Source organism: Anastrepha ludens, chromosome 6 (assembly GCF_028408465.1).
Source record: "Anastrepha ludens isolate Willacy chromosome 6, idAnaLude1.1, whole genome shotgun sequence".
Classification (NCBI taxonomy): Eukaryota; Metazoa; Arthropoda; class Insecta; order Diptera; family Tephritidae; genus Anastrepha; species Anastrepha ludens.
The window spans coordinates 85,561,295-85,579,365 of record NC_071502.1 but is presented as its reverse complement, the minus strand read 5'-3'; the positions used below and the strand labels follow the sequence as shown (position 1 = coordinate 85,579,365).

The following is an 18,071-nucleotide window of genomic DNA, read 5'->3' as shown; positions in this document are numbered from 1 at the left end:
TCCTCTGCACCTCTGCATTGGCCAAGATGGGGGTTCCGGTGCTTCCCCACCCTCCCTACAGCCCAGACCTGTCCCCTCCGGACTTCTTGTTTCCGCGCCTGAAAAGAAAGCTGAAGGGGAGGCGTTTCGGCTCCATCGAGGCGATCCAAAAAACCGTGACAGCCGAATTGAACGCGATTCCGGCGGATGAGTTTAAAAAATGTTTCCTGCAGTGGAAGGACCGCTACCAGCGGTAAATTGACGCTCAAGGGTCCTATTTTGAAGGATATTAGTTGGATAAGCCAAAAGGTGTAATAAAACTACTTAAAAAAAGAAGGCTCATTACTTTTCAATCAAGCCCTGTATGTTAGTGAATAATTGACTTGGAGATATATTGAACACACTGCTCTTTGTATAAATTCATTGGTAGGAAGTCTATAAAACACTTTATAGAAGCGAATGTTTTCGCTGTCGCCCTGACCATATTAAGCCAACGTGTTTCTCAAAACTCCTCAAGCTAGCAGACTTGGTCGCGTTACGATCACAGCATTTGTGTTGCACGATTTTCTAAAGTGTCTCGTTCGATGTGAAATTCTGACAACTTGGGCAAAAATATACCGTGCTGTCCAAAAATCGGCCAATATTGCACGCAGTCTTTTAAATGTATATCATAAAAAATTTGTTTGAACGATTGTTTCATTCCCTTCTTAGTCATTGTCAATAGTAATTTACCTTCAATGAATCATGTACCTTCAATATATAAATTCAATTCTCAACGAAAATATTTATCAAAAACTCGTTTATTTTTATTTACGTATTCACCTTCACCTATATATATATATATATATAATTGGCGCGTACACCCTTTTTGTGGTGTGCGTCTTGATGTTGTTCCACAAATGAAGGGACCTACAGTTTCAAGCCGACCCCGAACGGCAGATGTTTTTATGAGGAGCTTTTTCATGGCAGAAATACAATCGGAGGTTTGCCATTGCTTGCCGTGGGGCGACCGCTATCAGAAAAATGTTTTTCTTAATTTTGGTGTTTCACCGAGATTCGAACCAACGTTTTTTCTGTGAATTCCGAATGGTAGTTACGCACCAACCTATTCGGCTACGACGGCCGCCTTCACCTATGCATACAAAATAAATGCCGAACATCAGAGAAGTATAAACTTAGCATTTGCAAAAGCGTTGTAAAAAGCCTTTGGTCCTACAATATTATCGCTACGTGCCACGAACAAGACCAGCTCTATATACGACGGACGTTTCTACGTAACCGGAACGACCCGGATTTATATTCGTATATGTATGGGGAATGTTGATGATGCTACAACAACAATCTCCAAGTCAACCAAAGGTATTCATCGTTAGATGAACTAGACGCAAACGACGGGTAATTACATCGCACTGATAGGGTTTAGTATGCTACTACAACAACAACATTGTGAGTCAATTAAAACGTAGGAATTCTCGCCCCATGATTACCATTACCATAGACCAACAAACACCAATCGTAGACGCAAAGCTCTCAAGACCACGACATCCCAATCGTACAAGACCAACATAGTCAATGGTTTTACCAACGGTCAAATTAGCATGAATTTATCATTGCCCAAATACTATCTCTTAAACAGCATTTCAAAAAACTGAATGGAAAATGTTTTGCTACATATCTATCTCGCAGAATCGCTAAAATCTGAGAGGCCAGCGAGTTTTCTCTGATAAATTAATGAAATTAATAAAATAAATTAAAATTTTTGATAAATTAATGTTGAGTTGTTTAAAACTGTTCATGCGACAAGCACTTCCATATGTGTTTTCCTATAGCAATCTTTCAACTTTTCAAAAGGATTTATTTAATGATTGTAAAACTTGCATATCAATTACAGCTTCTGGTGAGCTTCAGCCAACGCAATAAAACACAGTCATTACATTTTAGTCCCACAATGCAAGTTTCACGGCGAATTTCACACTACTTTATTTCAGAACACATTTTGTTGACTTCAATTTAGACCAGAGCAAAACTTAATATTAATTTTGTTTCGTCCAGCAAACTAAACGGTTTATTTATTCGGATTTATCGAATTTCGTATTGTAGATTGGCATGTACTGCAGCACCACCTTCCAGTCTGTGAAGTAGAGTAGCGCAAGCCCCGCTGCGCCACCAAAACCAGCCGCTGACGAGACACTGTGTACAAGAAAAATATGGATTTTATAAATATTTTGTTTAAGTTGATCAAATCTAGTATCAATTTTCTGGTGCAATTTAAAACCATATAATGAATTATATATACGCGTGTGGATTATGCAATGGTGCATATGTAGGTTGCTTCCCCCACCAAAGTTCGGGAAAACGACTCGCACAATAGTTAACATTAATTCTTTGTATTCGAGCAACTTACAAAGAAGTAGCAATTTCAGCATGCTTTTTACCAAATGGAATCTTCATTTTGTTAATATTTGGATTAGCTCAGGCTAACAAAAAAATTATGCCAAATTATGGATCAACGAAAATTTTCGACTGATCAAATGCCAAATTTTAGTTAAACTTCACTCTATTGTGTTGTAAATTGACAGTTGACTTTGCAGTGTTGCCTTTCATTCATTGTACGTCGATTACGAGTACAGAGAACGTTAATGTATTTAACGTTCTCTGACGAGTATTACGATTAATCAAAGTTGTACACCATACTAAATGTGGCGCCTTCTGAAAACTATTAATTTATTTTCAACGATTTTAATAACTGGTTGACGTCATTACTTGAAATAAACAAACGTAAGAGAAATTACTTGGGATGACTTTCCATTACTACCACGAGAGCTTTGCTTAGTATATCTAAGTTCCTTGTATCAAGCGGCTAACAAACGAAATCTTGCTCCCCCCAACTAGACCTAAGATGGCAGCCCATCGTGCGGATAGTTTCCTTGGGCTAACACCCTATTGCTCCTGAAAACTAAAATGTTTCTGAATCCGAAGCAAATAAAACAAAATGAAACCGATCTTTTGCAACGACCTTTGGAATAATAAAACGGATACGAATAGGAATGTGGGAAATTGGGAAAACAGGGAAAATTGCACAACTTAGCAAGGAAGCTGAGCGCCGGAGGATAGACGTACTAGGCATTGCCGAAGCACGCTGGACAAACTATTCTTAGGTTAAGTATTGCTCTACACTGGTAATCGTAGTAGGCGTATTATCCTGACACACATAGGGTTGGGACTTTCCTCAGCCTACATGTACACAAAGAACTAATAAAATGGGAGCCTATAGATGAAAGAGTCATCGTTGAAGGTTTTAAATAGTAATTGGATAATTTGGGTCTTTGAGTTCTCGGTGTATTTTAGAGCAATGGCGATGACGGCAGTCGTGCTATTCCTGTGAGCTGTAAAGTTATGTGTTTCTCTCTCCTGCTGTGTCTGTCGTTACATGTCTTGTGCGTTCTGAGTTTGCGTCGAAGATTTCTTCCTCGTCACCTTAAATATGTCCAGAAATCCATGAGCAGAAAATGAGGCTTATTTTCGATAAGCATTTCTCTTTTTACGTTCATTGTATGCGAGTTAGCAGTAGCGTTTTAAATCACTTAAAAACCCGGCAGGCTGTTAAAACAGATATATATAAGTGCAAATTTAATTTTTGGCTCCATTTAAGGTTATGCAAGAATATTTAGTCTTCTTCTCTCAACTCTTCTTACACATTTTCCTTTTACACATTTTGAAAAGCATTTGAACGTACTGAATGCGAATTAAATCCATAGAGGTTTAATCGTTTCTTGTGGGACATAGGTCATCAAGAGGTGTATTCATAGTAAAAAAAAGCAACAAAACGCCAGAAAATACTGAAGAAACCATCGCGACATTTTTACAAAAAGAGTACCTTATTTTGTTACACAACCTGAAATATAGCATAAAAGTCATTATCTTAACAAAAAACTCATAAATTAGATTGTACATAACCATAACACATTTATTTAAAAAAAAAACACACACATTTTAAAGACAATTTGTCACGCATATAAAGGTCTTTAAGTAATTCAATAAAAATTTGGTGTTTTATTTTCTTTAAATGGGCATTTTAGTGTGTTTTTGTATCCAAAACTAGGCAACACTGCATTAGCGAGAAAGAGATTTGACTGCTGAAAGGAGAAGAACACCAACAATAACCGCAATCGGGAATGCGACCAGATATTAAAAAAAAGTAAAGCTAAATAAAACTGAGTGAATTATTAAGCTAATTATAAAAACAATAAATATTTTATAAAATTATAAACATTGCTTTTAATTAGAACAGGCTAGAAAAATGTCATGAAGAAAGAACTAAAACTCCAATACTAAATAACAAAAAAAGTGCTAAATCAAGTTACGAAAATGGTAATCTGGCCATACTGGAGCTAAAACACGTAACTCATTGTCAAATTCGCTGACCGCAAAGTAACGGTACCACGATAGGCGCCATCTCATTATTCTTTCCATCACGAGTAAAAACTTGCAACTTCCCCTCAAAATGAAATGCCATTTTGATCTCTCACTTTCCCCAACTTTGCAAGTTTTTTGGATATATGAACACCGAAACTGTAACAATTGTTACAAATAATATTAATGCGTTGAAAAGGTATGCTAGCGTGTTTATGTGTACCTGACATATTTTACTAGAGAGTTTTACTCTAATGCTTTTTTAGTTCGAGACAATGTTCTATCCAGCTATAATCCGTGAAAAATTTAATATCTTATAGTTTCCGCTTTTCAAACTTTAAAGAATAATAAATATTTGGCTACCAATACCGGGGACGTTAGCGCTTTTCAAACTTTAGACAATAATAAATATTTGGCTACCAATACTGGGGACGTTTTTCTTAGTGTATTGTTTGACACTCATATCAGCTGTTTGTCGTCGGATATGTTATGAATCACATCATGTTGTCTGCATTACACTAATTCACATCATTGAAATACGACAAAAAATCACGTAGTGTTATCATAACATATTAAAAAACAAAAAACAATAGTTTACTAACATTACTTGTGCCTAAAAATGTTGAAGACATTCACCAACTTCGAATTCGCACTCCTGGTCAGCGTGTTACCAGCGGCTTGCTTCTATCTGTGGACATTAATTGCCGGTGATTTAATCGTATGTGTAATTGTAATGTGCATAATTTAGGGTGAATAAAAATGATTAACTCACATTTACTTATTCCAATAGAATTTCTCCGGAAGTCGTGTAAAGGTGTTGAACTACGCGGCGAAAGATATGGTGAACTGTTATCAAAATTACGCCGCAGTTACGAATGGAGATGTAAAAAAAGAGCATTAGCTAACATTTTTCTAGTCCAACTTTATAGTATTTGTATAATTACACTGTATTACTACCCTGCTCGCATTTACAAGGCATATGTGATATATGCTAACCGATTTTTGCAAGAAATATAAAAAATAGCACCAAATTGCTTTTGTAACTAAACAATTTCCCTAATGTTTGGATAGGTAAAGTCTGGGAGATATTCTTTTCCACATATACATATGTGCACCACTTCACTTTTTTATGTAGTGCATTATTATTGCATATACGAATGATATTTGCTCCAAAGTTTTCATAGTTTTTGTTTTGATTTATTTACTATTTTTCTTATTTACAAAAATTTGTCTTCGAGTTTTATTCTTTCTTAATTTTAATAACTATGTTGATATTTTTAGCGAATAATTAGATAGTACATGCCACATTTAAATAACAAATGATGAAAACCTCCTTAGTACATAATATTAATAAAAATTAAATAAGAGTTAATTAGGGAATTACTAAATATCAACTAAATGGAATTGTTAGGAAAATGTAAATATCGGCCGAATCGAGTGTAAGATGGTGTAAGAGGGCAAATAACAAGCTAATATCAACTTTGTACACACTTCTCCAATACGGAATGAATTTAGATTTTAAATGTTGAGAGTGCAAAATTAAAAACTACAGTAAAACACAATAATGTGAACTAAATCGGTAATACGTTTTGCTTAGCGTAATGCAACATATAATACATGTAATTCATACAAAATTACATATATATATGTGTAAATAATAAAACATATATATTATGAATTTGCCTGCTACCGTCTTGCACACTTTAACTCGTTTCTAAACGATTGTCATTTTAACTGTTCAAATTGTACTAAATGCAATAAAATTAAAATATAATATCAGATTAATCAAAAATCAAATAGTCGTAAAAGGCTTATAAAACGTAATCCGCATTACTAATTCGTTGTGCTATCTTATTAGACACGACAACCGCAATCTGGTTTATTAATACTTCGCTGTCGTGTTTGTAGATTTCGTAACGCTGCTCCACCATATTGTATGCCACTGCCAATACGTTCTGGATCCAATTCACCGCTTTCTATTTTTGCCAAGATGGTTTTTGAACATTTTAAAAAGGCCTCTTCCACATTTTCTCCAGTTTTAGCGCTCGTCTCAAGGAATATGAGCTCTGTACGGGTGGTGTGTGTAAAAAATATCCAAATCAATGCAATCGACTAGTATAATATAAAATATTTTTTATTACCATTTTCCTGAGCAAAAGTACTAGCTTCCAAGAATGTTACATCTCGTTCATCTTCCAAGTCTTTCTTGTTGCCAACCAAAAGAATAACGATATTCGGACTAGCCAATGTGCGTGCATCGTTCAACCAATTGCTGAGGGCATTGAAAGAATCACGGGATGTTGTATCATAAACAAGTAAAGCCCCAGCGGCACCTCTATAATATGAACGTGTCACAGAGCGAAAACGTTCCTGCCCAGCAGTATCCCATATCTGCAACTTTACGGATTTGCCACCAACATTAACAATACGGGAACCAAACTCAACACCAATTGTATGAGAGCTGTCATCTTTAACTGAAAGTTTTGGTAAAATACTAATAAAATCATATTTCATGTAAAATGCGCGCAGTTAAACACTTATGACGTCTCATGCGAACAATCGAAGTACTTTTCAACTTAACGAACCCAGATAAAAAAAAAATGTTTACTAACTCAAATTTCACATATCCACCATTAATTTAACAAGCAGGTGCTATGCGAATTTAATTAGGTTTAAGATGAAAGTGGTAAGTACTTTTTAGTGCACTGCATATTTTGAAAATGTTGATTTAATAGTGCAATTGGGCTTTATGACAACTTCTGCATATTCTTTATATTCTAACTTAAATATACATAATTGAAAAACGTCTAACTACGTCTACTTTACACAGTCGTATCCAATTGCATTTACTAGCTGTGTTTCTACATAATACAGTAGTCACAGGCAATAACTGTCTAAGAGGAAAATTGTCCGATTCCCCTGGCCGATGGTTCTACGTTACCGGAACGATTCGCGTTTTTCCCGACCAAGGGCTACCGCCGCAGTACAGCAGCCCTATTCAGTGCACCGTACCTGACGAAAATTACTCAATATACCATCATATACTCGTATAAATTTACAAATGAAAGGACCTACAGTTTTAAGCCGACTCCAAACGGCAGATATTTTTTAAGAGGACATTTTTCATGACAGAAATACACTTGGAGGTTTGACATTGCCTGCCGAGGGACGACCGTTTTTGAAAAAAACTTTTTCTTCATTTTAATGTTCCCTGCACGAAGATTCGAAACTCCGAACGCAACAACCCATTCATCTGACGGCGGCCATATATATATTTCAGTTTGCCGCATTTGCCGACGGTAGCATATATAAATTCCATAGTTTTAAGTAGACTTATTAAGTGACCTCAAAGTTAAATGAGTCAATTTGTTTCAATGTTTCAATTTAAATTGTCAATTATCTAATATAACCTACGAATTCGCCTTCTTAAAACCCGTTTGAAGGGGAGTTACTATTTGCTGATGAAATGTAAGCAATGAATGTGCACGTGCATTTTTATATACAGTGGAATCTCGATATCTCGTAATCCAAGAGACCACTAAAATATTAAGAGTTATTAAGATTTTCGATTTGTAGGACACTATCAACTGAGATGCGAGCTGTAAGGCGCTTTTGCAAGACCCTAGACAAAAGTAATGTTTAAAACCGATTTGCGATTTTTTTTACTATTTTGACAATTATACGAGTTATAAATCATTTTTACCAGACTTCAATTACTAGAAAAAAATTAACGAAGTTGCTTGGTTGGGGGAAGAAATACGAATTCTCGAATTACATACATTTTGTTCGAGCTATCAGAGGGACCGAACTATAGTATTTTACGAAATATCAGGTTTTTCAATTTATCAAGCTTGCGAATTACCGCGATTCATCTGTATATTTACTTCTACAGCTCCCTTCTAAAATATAATACAATCTTGTTCATAACGAAACTTACATTTATTCTCAATAAAGTGATGAAGTAAGCAACTTTTGCCACTGCCCGCGCTGCCAATTATTAAAAATTTAAATAGATAATCTGTAACACAGCAAGAAATTATCCATTACAATTAAAAATGCGTCTAAATTTGTAAATTTCATTTTTCATATGTATACATATATAAAAACTTCATAATTTTCATAACCCAATGTCAAACTACATACCATACGATTCCGACATTATTTTTTGTGTAGGTCGTGGCTATTGTTATTATTTATGTGTGTAGCTCCTGTATTTTCCGCTTCTGCTTTTTTTATCGATCAACAACTAAGTTGTTTCTGCTATTGTATATCTATTGTACTTTTTTTGATCGCTGTTGGATGCATGCGCTATAACTTCGATTAAACTACGCTTTTGATGTTCGAAGTGCGAGTTAATATTTATATAATGAGAATCAAGTTTGGACTTGTTCACGCTTAAAAAATATATAATTTGTCAATTTTATTTGCAATAAAATGCTCAAAAATAACTCTTAACTTTGTGAAATAACATAAACTGGACTTTTTCCTACATAAAAACTGCACTAGCAACAAAGCAATGAGACAAATTAAGTGGAGACTTCTTTGTTTTTACAATGGCATTTGTGATACTCTCTTTGTCACAGCTATTCACAATGAACGTATTTTATATAAAACAACGATTCTGCTATTACATAAAGCATTAAGTGTATTAGACGCGATGTACAGAATACTAAAGGTGGTGTCTTCCAAACACCATTACTTTATTTTTCGCGATTTTGACAACCGGCTGACGTCATGAGTTGGAGTAATACAAAACAAATAAATAAAAGGAAGAGAAACTACTTGTTTTTAAATATTCAGTGAATGGCTTGTTAATATTGTGATTTGAGGATCCGTAATAAATTGAACAAATGAAAATGAAGTGCCGTTCTTAAAGTTGTGAAATCATAATAATAATAATAATAAGTTGCCATATCGTCGACTGATGAGTGTATACAGTTTTCACAAATGTTTTAAAATCGCTTCGGTTTTCAGCCGTGTCATTGACTTGATACCACGTTGTGTGCAGCCCCGTTGCGCTGAATTCATCATTAAGACTGCGTCTACATGAGCCTCGGAGTCGCCCACTCTTGCGCGATCCACTTGAATTTTAATGAGAGCCATTCCACTGATTTCGGAAGCAGGCTTCTCTAGTATATGGGCCATCCATCGGCCATCTCCATTTGCATTCACGGATTTCTAGATTAATTTGTTGTTGTTTCCTGCGACTGAGCAAATTTTTGGTTTGAAACCCAAGTATCTGGTCATCATATACGGAATATGCATCGATGGACGAACGTTTGAAATTTTCTAGTGCTTTATGCTGACATGTGCCACGTTGGAAGCAAAGGAGACACATATAATGTCCCATCCTTTGGTAGGACTGTACCATTTCCTGTATTTAAGCTCCAGTTTGAAACAGCAGCAACAATAAATTACTGGAGTACTGCAGACAGCGCCAAATCAGCGAACGCTGGCCAAGTACCCAAATTGTAAGCTCGCGAAATCTTTCTGGCCATATGTGGATCGGGGGCGCTCGAGCGCTCTTCTAAGGTTGATAAAATCTCAGGTCTCGAACTTCGTGGATGTTCTAACATGACACTATCCGCGGCGTGTGCATGCTGTGAGACTTGGAATTACCTTGAGACCGTTTTGCGTCAGCTGTATGGAGGATGAGGTGGAATCATCTCAGTACTCTCTCTTTAACTGCCCTGCTCTCGCGGGGCTAAGATTTAGACATGATGGCTTCTACTTTTTTTCTACGCCTGCTGATAGGGTCGGCCTTGACATTAAAAATCTGATGAACTTCATCAGCAGCATAAAGCGGTTAACGTAACGCAATATAGTCATCGTTCATAATCCACATATACTAAACCCATTCTCCTAAACACCACACTCTCACTTTTCCCCGCCCGCTCCTTTCGTCCTATCGGTCTCCTCCACCTTGCTTCCTTTCACAATGGATGAATTCAACTTCTCAATCCAAGTGTGACCAGTCCTTTGCACAACCATTTTAACTTAACCAAACTGCAGAAAAAGTTGCTGCATTGGTTGTTTCGCTTAAGGGTTCCGCCGCCAAAGTACTGCAGACAGTTCTAGAAGGCCATCGGGGTAATTATGGGAGTCTGATGGCAGCAATAGAGAGACGTTACGGGAGGGACCACAGGTCCAGATGGAGCTAACGAATCGCTGCCAGAGGGCAAATGAGACCTTACAGGAATACGCGACAGAGATTTAGCGTTTATTTCATTTGGCGTATGCCAGGGAAACATCAGATTTCGAGGAAAAGATGAAGTGTAAAGCATTCATAAGAGGTGTATGAGATCTGGACACGAAACGGGCAGCATACTCAACACCGAAGGGACCTTTGCTGACGCAGTGTATTATGCACTGACACAGGAAACTGCAGCTCTTTTGAACAAGCTACTGCACAAAATCCATCGGGTTGTAGCAGAAGAGTCCACCTCAATTGAAGAAACCATGAGGAAAATAATAAGGAAGCCCTTTCCTCAATTTACACGACCCATAAGCTCGGATTTTAAATGTTGCAACTGCGGTAAGACTGGACATATGATATGCAGTTGTAGTATACCTTCAGCCAACCGAAGATGAACTTCAATGGAAGGAAGCAAAGAGCTGAAACTGACAGGGACGTTACCGGTACACAGCATCCATTAAATTAAAACAAACCAGCTCTAAGAGGCGAGAACTGGTTCTCACAACTGAATGTTCTCAGTCTCCGTCTCGCAAATTGGGTGTAAAAGCAACAACTTTATGATAAGAGGGACTGCATATGATCGATCCCAGGTGCTAACTCCGGACATAGGTGCAATGAACTTAATCATTCGGTTAGGCTTGGTAACCAGTAATGTGGAACTGTTGGTTGGCTACAAGCTTCAGACAGCTGCAAGAGAGAGAGCTACGATTTCTGGAGAGGTAGTTTGCGAGGCCGTTATTGGAGCTTTGTCTGTTGTTCACACATTTTTACTGGCTGAAATCATGGATGAAGTAATAATTGGTGTGGATTTTATGCTGCTGCACGAATTTACTTTGGATTTGAGTAAAAGGGATTTGTCGGGTTAAAATATAGAGATACCTCTGAGCACCGGGTAAGAGAATAATGTACACTAGACAGGGCTAGTGTACTGGGCCGCGGCCCTTGGTCGGGAAAACCCCGAATCATTCCGGCAATGTAGAACCGGCTGCCAAGTGAAGACACCCCGCACGAAACTAACCACCTTTTCACATGCCCCATCAAACCCAATCATATACCACCCCTCTCTCTCTGGACCCAACCCGTCGAAACAGCTAGTTTCCTGGGCCTACCGTTAGATGAGCTAGACGAAGACGACTGGTGATTACACTATACTGACAGGGCAAAGTTACTGCTACAACAACAACAATACGAATAACGTACAGTCCAGAAAAGTTACCTTAAGTCACCGTCAAAGGATTCCGCCAAAATCTGAAGCAGTCATGTGGGCTAATGTGAAAAGAGGCTGTGGGACAAGAGAGGGCGAATATAATCGTGAAAAGAACACTAGTGAGTTCGAGTTCAAAAGGTTGAATGATGTGGTATTTCATTACTGCAATGCAAAACTTGTCAGGGGAAAGTCAAAGTAGTTCACGTGAAGGGATTGGCTTCATTTGGTTCGAATCATTTGGTGTCTAATCGGGAAGATCAGACTTAATTGGGCGCAGTGTGGCAAATCACGAAATTTTCAGAACTGACTGGCAACAAATGATAAAACAAAAAACATTAATTTTCTTCGACACCAAATTTTTCCCTAACTTTTTAGACCGGCGGAGTGTTTATTCTTGTGCGTATTGTATCGGGTGTTTTTTTATTTTTTTGGCTGCATGAGAGCGATGGTTTGACATCTGAGAATGGCAAACTGTGTTGAAATTTCTGTTCAGTAAGGGTTGGCAAGTCATCATGAATCGCTTAACGTCAGAACAACGCTTCCAAATTCTGGAAATTTACTTAACACGTTCACGCCGGCGCTGTTATTTATGGTCTTCACCCACAGACGGCAATGTTTACATCTTTTCGCTCTATAGGGAGCGATTGCAGATCATAAAACGAAATTTTTTTGTTAGGGTAGTCGTTTATGGTATCTCATCTCATAGGTACCGTCTAATAAAGTAACATTGGTGGTACGCCCCATGAAGCAGACTTGTGCGGGCCACCGGTGGTACGCGCCGGCGTGAACGTGTTAAAAAAAAAATAATAATAATCTGTCCGTGAAATTCATGGAACACTTCATCCATTTTGCATGCGATTTGCATACTGGCGTCATCATAGGTCCTTATTTCTTTCGATATAAGGAAGGGGCTGCTCTTATGGTAAGTGGCGAGAGCTATCGAGCCATGCCTATATTTGGTTCCAACAAGGCGACGCAACTTGCCATAAAACGCACATAACAATCGATTTATTGCAATATTCAAGCCACCATTGACGACATACGGTCAGATTTATTAGACAAAATAGTAAAAAATTGGACTAGTCGAATAGATCATGTAACTCGTAGCCGCGGCGGGCATATGCCGGATATCGTATTCAAAAAATAAATGCCATGAAATTATCTAAAAATTATTAATTCCAACAATATTTCCGTTTAGTATTACCATTTTATGTTTTCAAGCTCTTAAAAAACACCTATTTTGTACCCAATTCTGAAGTTGAAATAAATGTTTCAGATTGTTTCATATATCAACTATCTATGGGAAATGCTTGTTCATTTGCATTTGCAAAACACTAAAAAGGACACTAGGCGTTAACCAATTTGTTTGGTGTTTTAATTTCCAAAAAGTACGAAGAGGGCGACTATGAAAACTTTCAGCCTCGCAAGCACAACTTGTTAATACCTCGAATTATTTTACTTTTTTTTAATGTGAATAAAAAAGTAACGTTGAGCTTTTTAATGATCAAATAATTTATAAGTATAATTGTATATTATTAATAAGGGAAAAAAAGAAAATCAGTTCCATTGAGTTATTTATACATAAATACAATACAATTTTGAAGTTAAACTGTGCCAGAAAAACTTTTGAACAAACGAATGTTAATCCATACTAAGCAAGCGATGTGTCTTTTTGCAAACCCATATTATAATTATTTTACAATGACTGTGTCGCCTTCCTGCACGCTATAGAAATCTAATGTCTTGGCGCTATTGTCCATCGGTACGACGAGTTCCGGATATTTGGCATCAATATAGGACAGCTGCGGCAGACTGGCACCTGCAGCGGTAACTTGTTGAAAATGTTTTGCAATCAAGCCCTGCAAAGTTTGCACTGTAATCATACGTGGTACGCGTTTTTCCCAAATATCTCCATTTTGTTGGTTAAGTACACGAATCTTAATCAAATTGGATTTCTTTGTATTGGGTCGCACCACGAACTCTGCTGGTGAGCCATACCCTGAAAAGAGTGATTTTAGTTAAATAAATGTTACCTAAGAAATATATACACATGGTTGTAAATTACGTTTTATTATATCTGCGTATGTACGATGTTTTTTATAGAAATCGTGTAGGAGTTCTGGTTTCTCTGCTGCCTGAAGCCATTCCATAGCATACCGTTTCCATATATCATAGCTTGCATCACGGCGAGCCTCTGAACTTACTTCGATCTTATTAAGCATTTCCAATTGGTTTATCATACCCACAGCTTTCGAAAACATTTCGTCAAAATCAGATTTTAAATGAGGTGTTATTTGTAGACGTTTCAATCTGGGCAGTTTGTCTAACTCATTAAAGGCATCTGCTTCATTCCATATGGGATTGTAGAGTAAATTTAATCGCTCCAATGCTACAAACATCTGTAACTTTACATGTGGTTCACAGTCAGGTAACTTAATTTCTTCTATGCCATTTTCCATGAGATTCAATATTTTCAGTGTACTTATATTGCCTAACTTGCATACTTGGTCGAAATCCATTATCTTCGTACGATGTAGATCCAATTCTCTGTTTCATATTTAATTCAATATATTCAATATACATATTTACTATTTGTCATTATATGCACCAATTCACTTCAAACCGAATTTTCTTATCTTTTTTTTACATACCTTAAGTTTTTGAAGACTTCCTTGCAGTTAACTTCACACAGCTCAGTTAGAGGATTTTCTTGTAGTGCCAAAACTTGTATTTGCGGCCATAATTTAGCGGTCTGTATCACATCTGCCCAGTCATTATACCCGCAGTTGCGTAGATTAATACATTGCAATGTTCTGAAAGCCGGTTCTAGTTCTTTTACTTGTGCATCTGTTGGCAATACAATGCGGTTGCAGCTATAACATCACAGCGAGAAGTTAATTGAATATTAAAATATTTTATTTATATGTATAAAATATAAGGAGTGTATGAGAAAAAGAGCCAATTGACAATGACCCGCACGTCGGTGCAACAGAATACTTAAACAAGTTGTAGATATATCAAAGAAACACATGCCGCACTTGGTATAGAGGCAATGTCTACCTTTTATATGACATAATTTTCACAAATTCAGTAAAGAAATGTTGCTCAACTTTGGAGCAAAGCTCATTTTAAAGAAAGAAATATGGTTATTTTAAAAGTGGCATAAACAGACGTTGTGCCGCCTTTTTTGAAGCAAATTTGAGGAACCTAAAAACTAATTCTTAAATGAGCATCTAAGGAAACCTGGCATTGCCTTTATGCCCAGCAAGCGTTATACATATTAATGATTGCCTTCAAATAACATACCTTAAATTCAAATCCATTAAAGTTGGTACTTGCTTGCATATGTTGGCGACAATTTCCCAATTCCAAATAAGAGTTGTGCTGACATTTAAAGTGGTAAGCATTTTAAAATCCTTCAAGTAGCCAGCGGAATTTATTGGACAGTTATCGACGCTGACTTCTGACAATTGTTCAAATTTACTTTGCTTGCGTGCTATTTTATCCATGCCTACAACCTCAAAGAAACTCGCCTGCATATTTTGTTGGGCTTCACGTATCAACGATGCATCCAAACTGCTATCAGCTGAGTAACCTAAATAGCGTTCCCTAGCCGCATCTTCAAGGGACTCGACGGGTCCAATTTTACCTGGACGCACAAAGCTACCAGCGTTGGGATGTTGAGTATGGAAGTAGTGCTTGCCATCGACGCATCCATTATGTTTACCACGCTGTGGATTATCCCATTCGATGCCCAACCAAGAGCCAGCATATCCTGATACCTATGTAATAAGTGGGTCCATTGAAACCATAAAAATGTACACATCTGCACTCGAATGCTGAACTCACCTCGCCCACGTATTTGACGGTACCATAATTGTCACCAACTTTAATCCGCGTCCCAATGGGATAATGCAAAGAAGTATCGTCAATTATTCCAACCATGTCGATTATTGTTTTGTTGCTATTATCCACTCGGGTGCCAAAATCTAAAACTATTTTAATAGCTTTTGTTTGCAGATTTTCACAATGTGTACTTAATTTATTTTCCAGAATTTAAATTTTTCGCTATATACAATTTTGTACCTGTGATAATTTGTATTCATTAATATTTCACAGCATTAATTTGCAGTTTTAACTTATTTTTCTATAAATACAGGAATAGTAAAATAAATTTACATTGTTTTTGTCTCTTACCTTTTAATGGTGATATCGTAAATACATGACTTTATGTGATTGAATGTAAGGCAAATCTAGGCAAGGTGATAGCAGCAGTATAAAAAAAAATTACATATATTTTGTTTACACAATTTGGTAGTTTGAATATCAAAATTTCAATCAACATGTAAACAAAGAAATGAAACAACACCAAAAACAAATCATTTTATATTTAAGCAACCAAATCGCAAGGAAAAAAACAAACCGGCTACTCTGGTAACTTCACCTTATATGAATTCGCCTTTACCGAAAGCAAAAATAAATGATATGTGGGCTTATGCATGAAATTTTCATTATTTGCCCTTAACAGATGTATGTATAATACATATGCATATCATACCAAGGGAATGGCAAACCTCCGAGTGTATTTCTGCCATAAAAAAGCTCCTCATCAAAATATCTGCCGTATGGAGTTGGCGTAAAACTGTAGGTCCCTTCATTTGTGGAACAACATCAAGACGCACGCCACAAATAGGAGGAGCTCGGCCATTCACCCATAAAAGGTGTACGCGCCAATTATATATATATATATATTATATATCATACCAAGGCGGATTTATAATAAATAAATAAATCACAAGTCCACCTTGTCTCATACTTTTAATTTTAAAGCAACTCTAACAAATGATTCTTAGCCAAGTAAAACTTAACATACAAGACAATAAAAACATCTATCATTCTTGAGTTAGGTTAAGTTACGGTATTCTTATTTTTCACTTCGATTCTCTAATAAAATACTAAATATCGTGGATAGTTGCCGTGATGTTACCAACCGCTGTACTAATGGAATGAGTTTGTTCCGTCTGTTGCGGCAACGAATTTTACTGATAGCCGAATGGGTTGGTGCGTGATTACCATTCGGAATTCACAGAGAGCACGTAGGTTCGAATCTCGGTGAAACACCAAAATTAAGAAAGATATTTTTCTAATAGCGGTCGCCCCTCGGCAGGCAATGGCAAACCTCCGAGTGTATTTCTGCCATGAAAAAGCTCCTTATAAAAATATTTGCCGTTCGGAGTCGGCTTGAAACTGTAGGTCCGTCCATTTGTGGAACAACATCAAGACGCACACCACAAATAGGAGGAGGAGCTCGGCCAAACACCCAAAAAGAGTGTTATTATATACTATACTAGCAAACCCGGCCCGCTTCGCTGGGCCTTCTTAACAATGTGTGTAAGTTTGGTTTAATTCGGTGCAAAGACACGTATAATATAGATTAAGTGTTTTTGAGTGGAAGGCGCCACATACGTGCCATACGCCATGCCGGAATGCACACAAATTGGCAACTTTCTACTTTTGTCGTATGTCAACTGTTTGAAGAAGAACAATTTTGTATCGCCCGATTTTACCGATGGTATTTTTTATTACATCAAATTAAAATCAGAAAATAAATGGAATAAAATAACTGAATTGAATCAATTCAAAAGCACCCCTATCTTTTCGATACAAGCTTGAAAGAGTAGAGAAAAGGTTAATCTTAACCACGTTGCACACTGGGGATTTTTGTACTGAGATGCGGAAAAAAGTATACATACCAAAAAATATTTACATTTTTACTACTAACGAAGTTGTATATATTTGTGTATGAAAAGAACATGTTTAAAAACATTATTTTTTAAAACTATTTTTTAAAAAAAATTTTTTAAAAAATTTTTTAAAAAATTTTAAAAAATAATGTTTTTTAAAATTTATAAATTTTATTTTTAAAAATATATGGAAAGAACATGATTTAAAACAATGTTTAAAAACTGTTATAAAAAAATGTTGAAAATCAATGTTTTTTCCATATAGAAATATATACTACTGCGTTATTTGTAAAAATATGAAAATTTTTATATGGACTGCCGACAAGTGAATAAATAATGAACAAATATTTATTTTTAATGATATCATACATACACAAATTATACACATTACATATTCATATAAAACATATTTTTTTGCAAAGTTTATTCTTGTAAAAGCGCAATTACTTCCTTGCTTAAATCACTGTGCTTTTTCTTATTGAAAGAAGGTGTCAAATGTGATATCAACGGGTCTGATGTCACCATCATTCGG

At 36.5% G+C, this 18,071-nt stretch overlaps 4 protein-coding genes across 8 annotated transcripts in view; 1 reads left to right on the top strand and 3 right to left on the bottom strand.

Moving 5' to 3' along the window:
- Positions 1-1,909: 1,909 nt before the first annotated feature.
- On the bottom strand, positions 1,910-2,552 carry LOC128865948 (uncharacterized). Its single transcript, XM_054106386.1, has 2 exons — positions 2,384-2,552; positions 1,910-2,169 (listed from the first exon to the last, which is right to left on the bottom strand). Exons 1-2 carry the CDS (start codon positions 2,428-2,430, stop codon positions 2,049-2,051), a joined length of 168 nt encoding a protein of 55 aa, XP_053962361.1. The 5' UTR covers positions 2,431-2,552; the 3' UTR covers positions 1,910-2,048.
- A 2,304-nt stretch (positions 2,553-4,856) lies between these two features.
- On the top strand, positions 4,857-6,037 carry LOC128866987 (uncharacterized). Of its 2 annotated transcripts, none has more exons than XM_054108069.1 (2): positions 4,857-5,122; positions 5,183-6,037. In XM_054108069.1, exons 1-2 carry the CDS (start codon positions 5,012-5,014, stop codon positions 5,291-5,293), a joined length of 222 nt encoding a protein of 73 aa, XP_053964044.1. In that variant the 5' UTR covers positions 4,857-5,011; the 3' UTR covers positions 5,294-6,037. The 2 variants fall into 2 exon arrangements, with proteins under 2 accessions (XP_053964044.1, XP_053964045.1); XM_054108070.1 differs by having other exon boundaries at positions 4,864-5,110.
- LOC128866986 (ras-related protein Rab-4B) lies at positions 5,554-8,922 on the bottom strand. The gene is made up of 4 exons (XM_054108068.1): positions 8,536-8,922; positions 8,330-8,410; positions 6,534-6,866; positions 5,554-6,458 (listed from the first exon to the last, which is right to left on the bottom strand). The coding sequence occupies exons 1-4, from the start codon at positions 8,549-8,551 to the stop codon at positions 6,247-6,249; spliced, it is 642 nt and encodes a 213-aa protein (XP_053964043.1). The 5' UTR covers positions 8,552-8,922; the 3' UTR covers positions 5,554-6,246.
- Positions 8,923-13,283: 4,361 nt separating this feature from the next.
- Positions 13,284-18,071, bottom strand: part of LOC128868267 (tubulin-specific chaperone E) — a 29,892-nt gene continuing 25,104 nt past the window's right edge. Inside the window, exons 1-6 of one of the 4 annotated variants that reach the window (XM_054110145.1) lie at positions 15,993-16,087; positions 15,645-15,881; positions 15,102-15,577; positions 14,447-14,668; positions 13,861-14,342; positions 13,284-13,794 (exon numbers count right to left, since the gene is read on the bottom strand). In XM_054110145.1, the coding sequence (XP_053966120.1) occupies positions 13,487-13,794; positions 13,861-14,342; positions 14,447-14,668; positions 15,102-15,577; positions 15,645-15,740 (1,584 nt within the window). In that variant the 5' untranslated portion in view covers positions 15,741-15,881; positions 15,993-16,087 and the 3' untranslated portion in view covers positions 13,284-13,486. Of the gene's footprint in view, positions 13,795-13,860; positions 14,343-14,446; positions 14,669-15,101; positions 15,578-15,644; positions 15,972-15,992; positions 16,088-18,071 lie in introns of those variants that run through there. The other 3 variants (XM_054110148.1, XM_054110147.1, XM_054110146.1) reach the window with 3 other exon arrangements.

What these genes read in the sequence shown, in the direction of transcription:
- LOC128865948 (XM_054106386.1), bottom strand. Translation starts at nt 2,430, where the DNA reads ATGAAGATTCCATTTGGTAAAAAGCATGCTGAAATTGCTACTTCTTT. An exon ending in GCTGAAATTGCTACTTCTTT is followed by an intron (nt 2,170 to 2,383) that starts GTAAGTTGCTCG and finishes TCTTGTACACAG; the next exon opens with TGTCTCGTCAGCGGCTGGTT.
- LOC128866987 (XM_054108069.1), top strand. Translation starts at nt 5,012, where the DNA reads ATGTTGAAGACATTCACCAACTTCGAATTCGCACTCCTGGTCAGCGTG. An exon ending in ATTTAATCGTATGTGTAATT is followed by an intron (nt 5,123 to 5,182) that starts GTAATGTGCATA and finishes TTATTCCAATAG; the next exon opens with AATTTCTCCGGAAGTCGTGT.
- LOC128866986 (XM_054108068.1), bottom strand. An exon ending in TCACTTTATTGAGAATAAAT is followed by an intron (nt 6,867 to 8,329) that starts GTAAGTTTCGTT and finishes CAAAACTTTCAG; the next exon opens with TTAAAGATGACAGCTCTCAT. An exon ending in TACTTTTGCTCAGGAAAATG is followed by an intron (nt 6,459 to 6,533) that starts GTAATAAAAAAT and finishes CCACCCGTACAG; the next exon opens with AGCTCATATTCCTTGAGACG.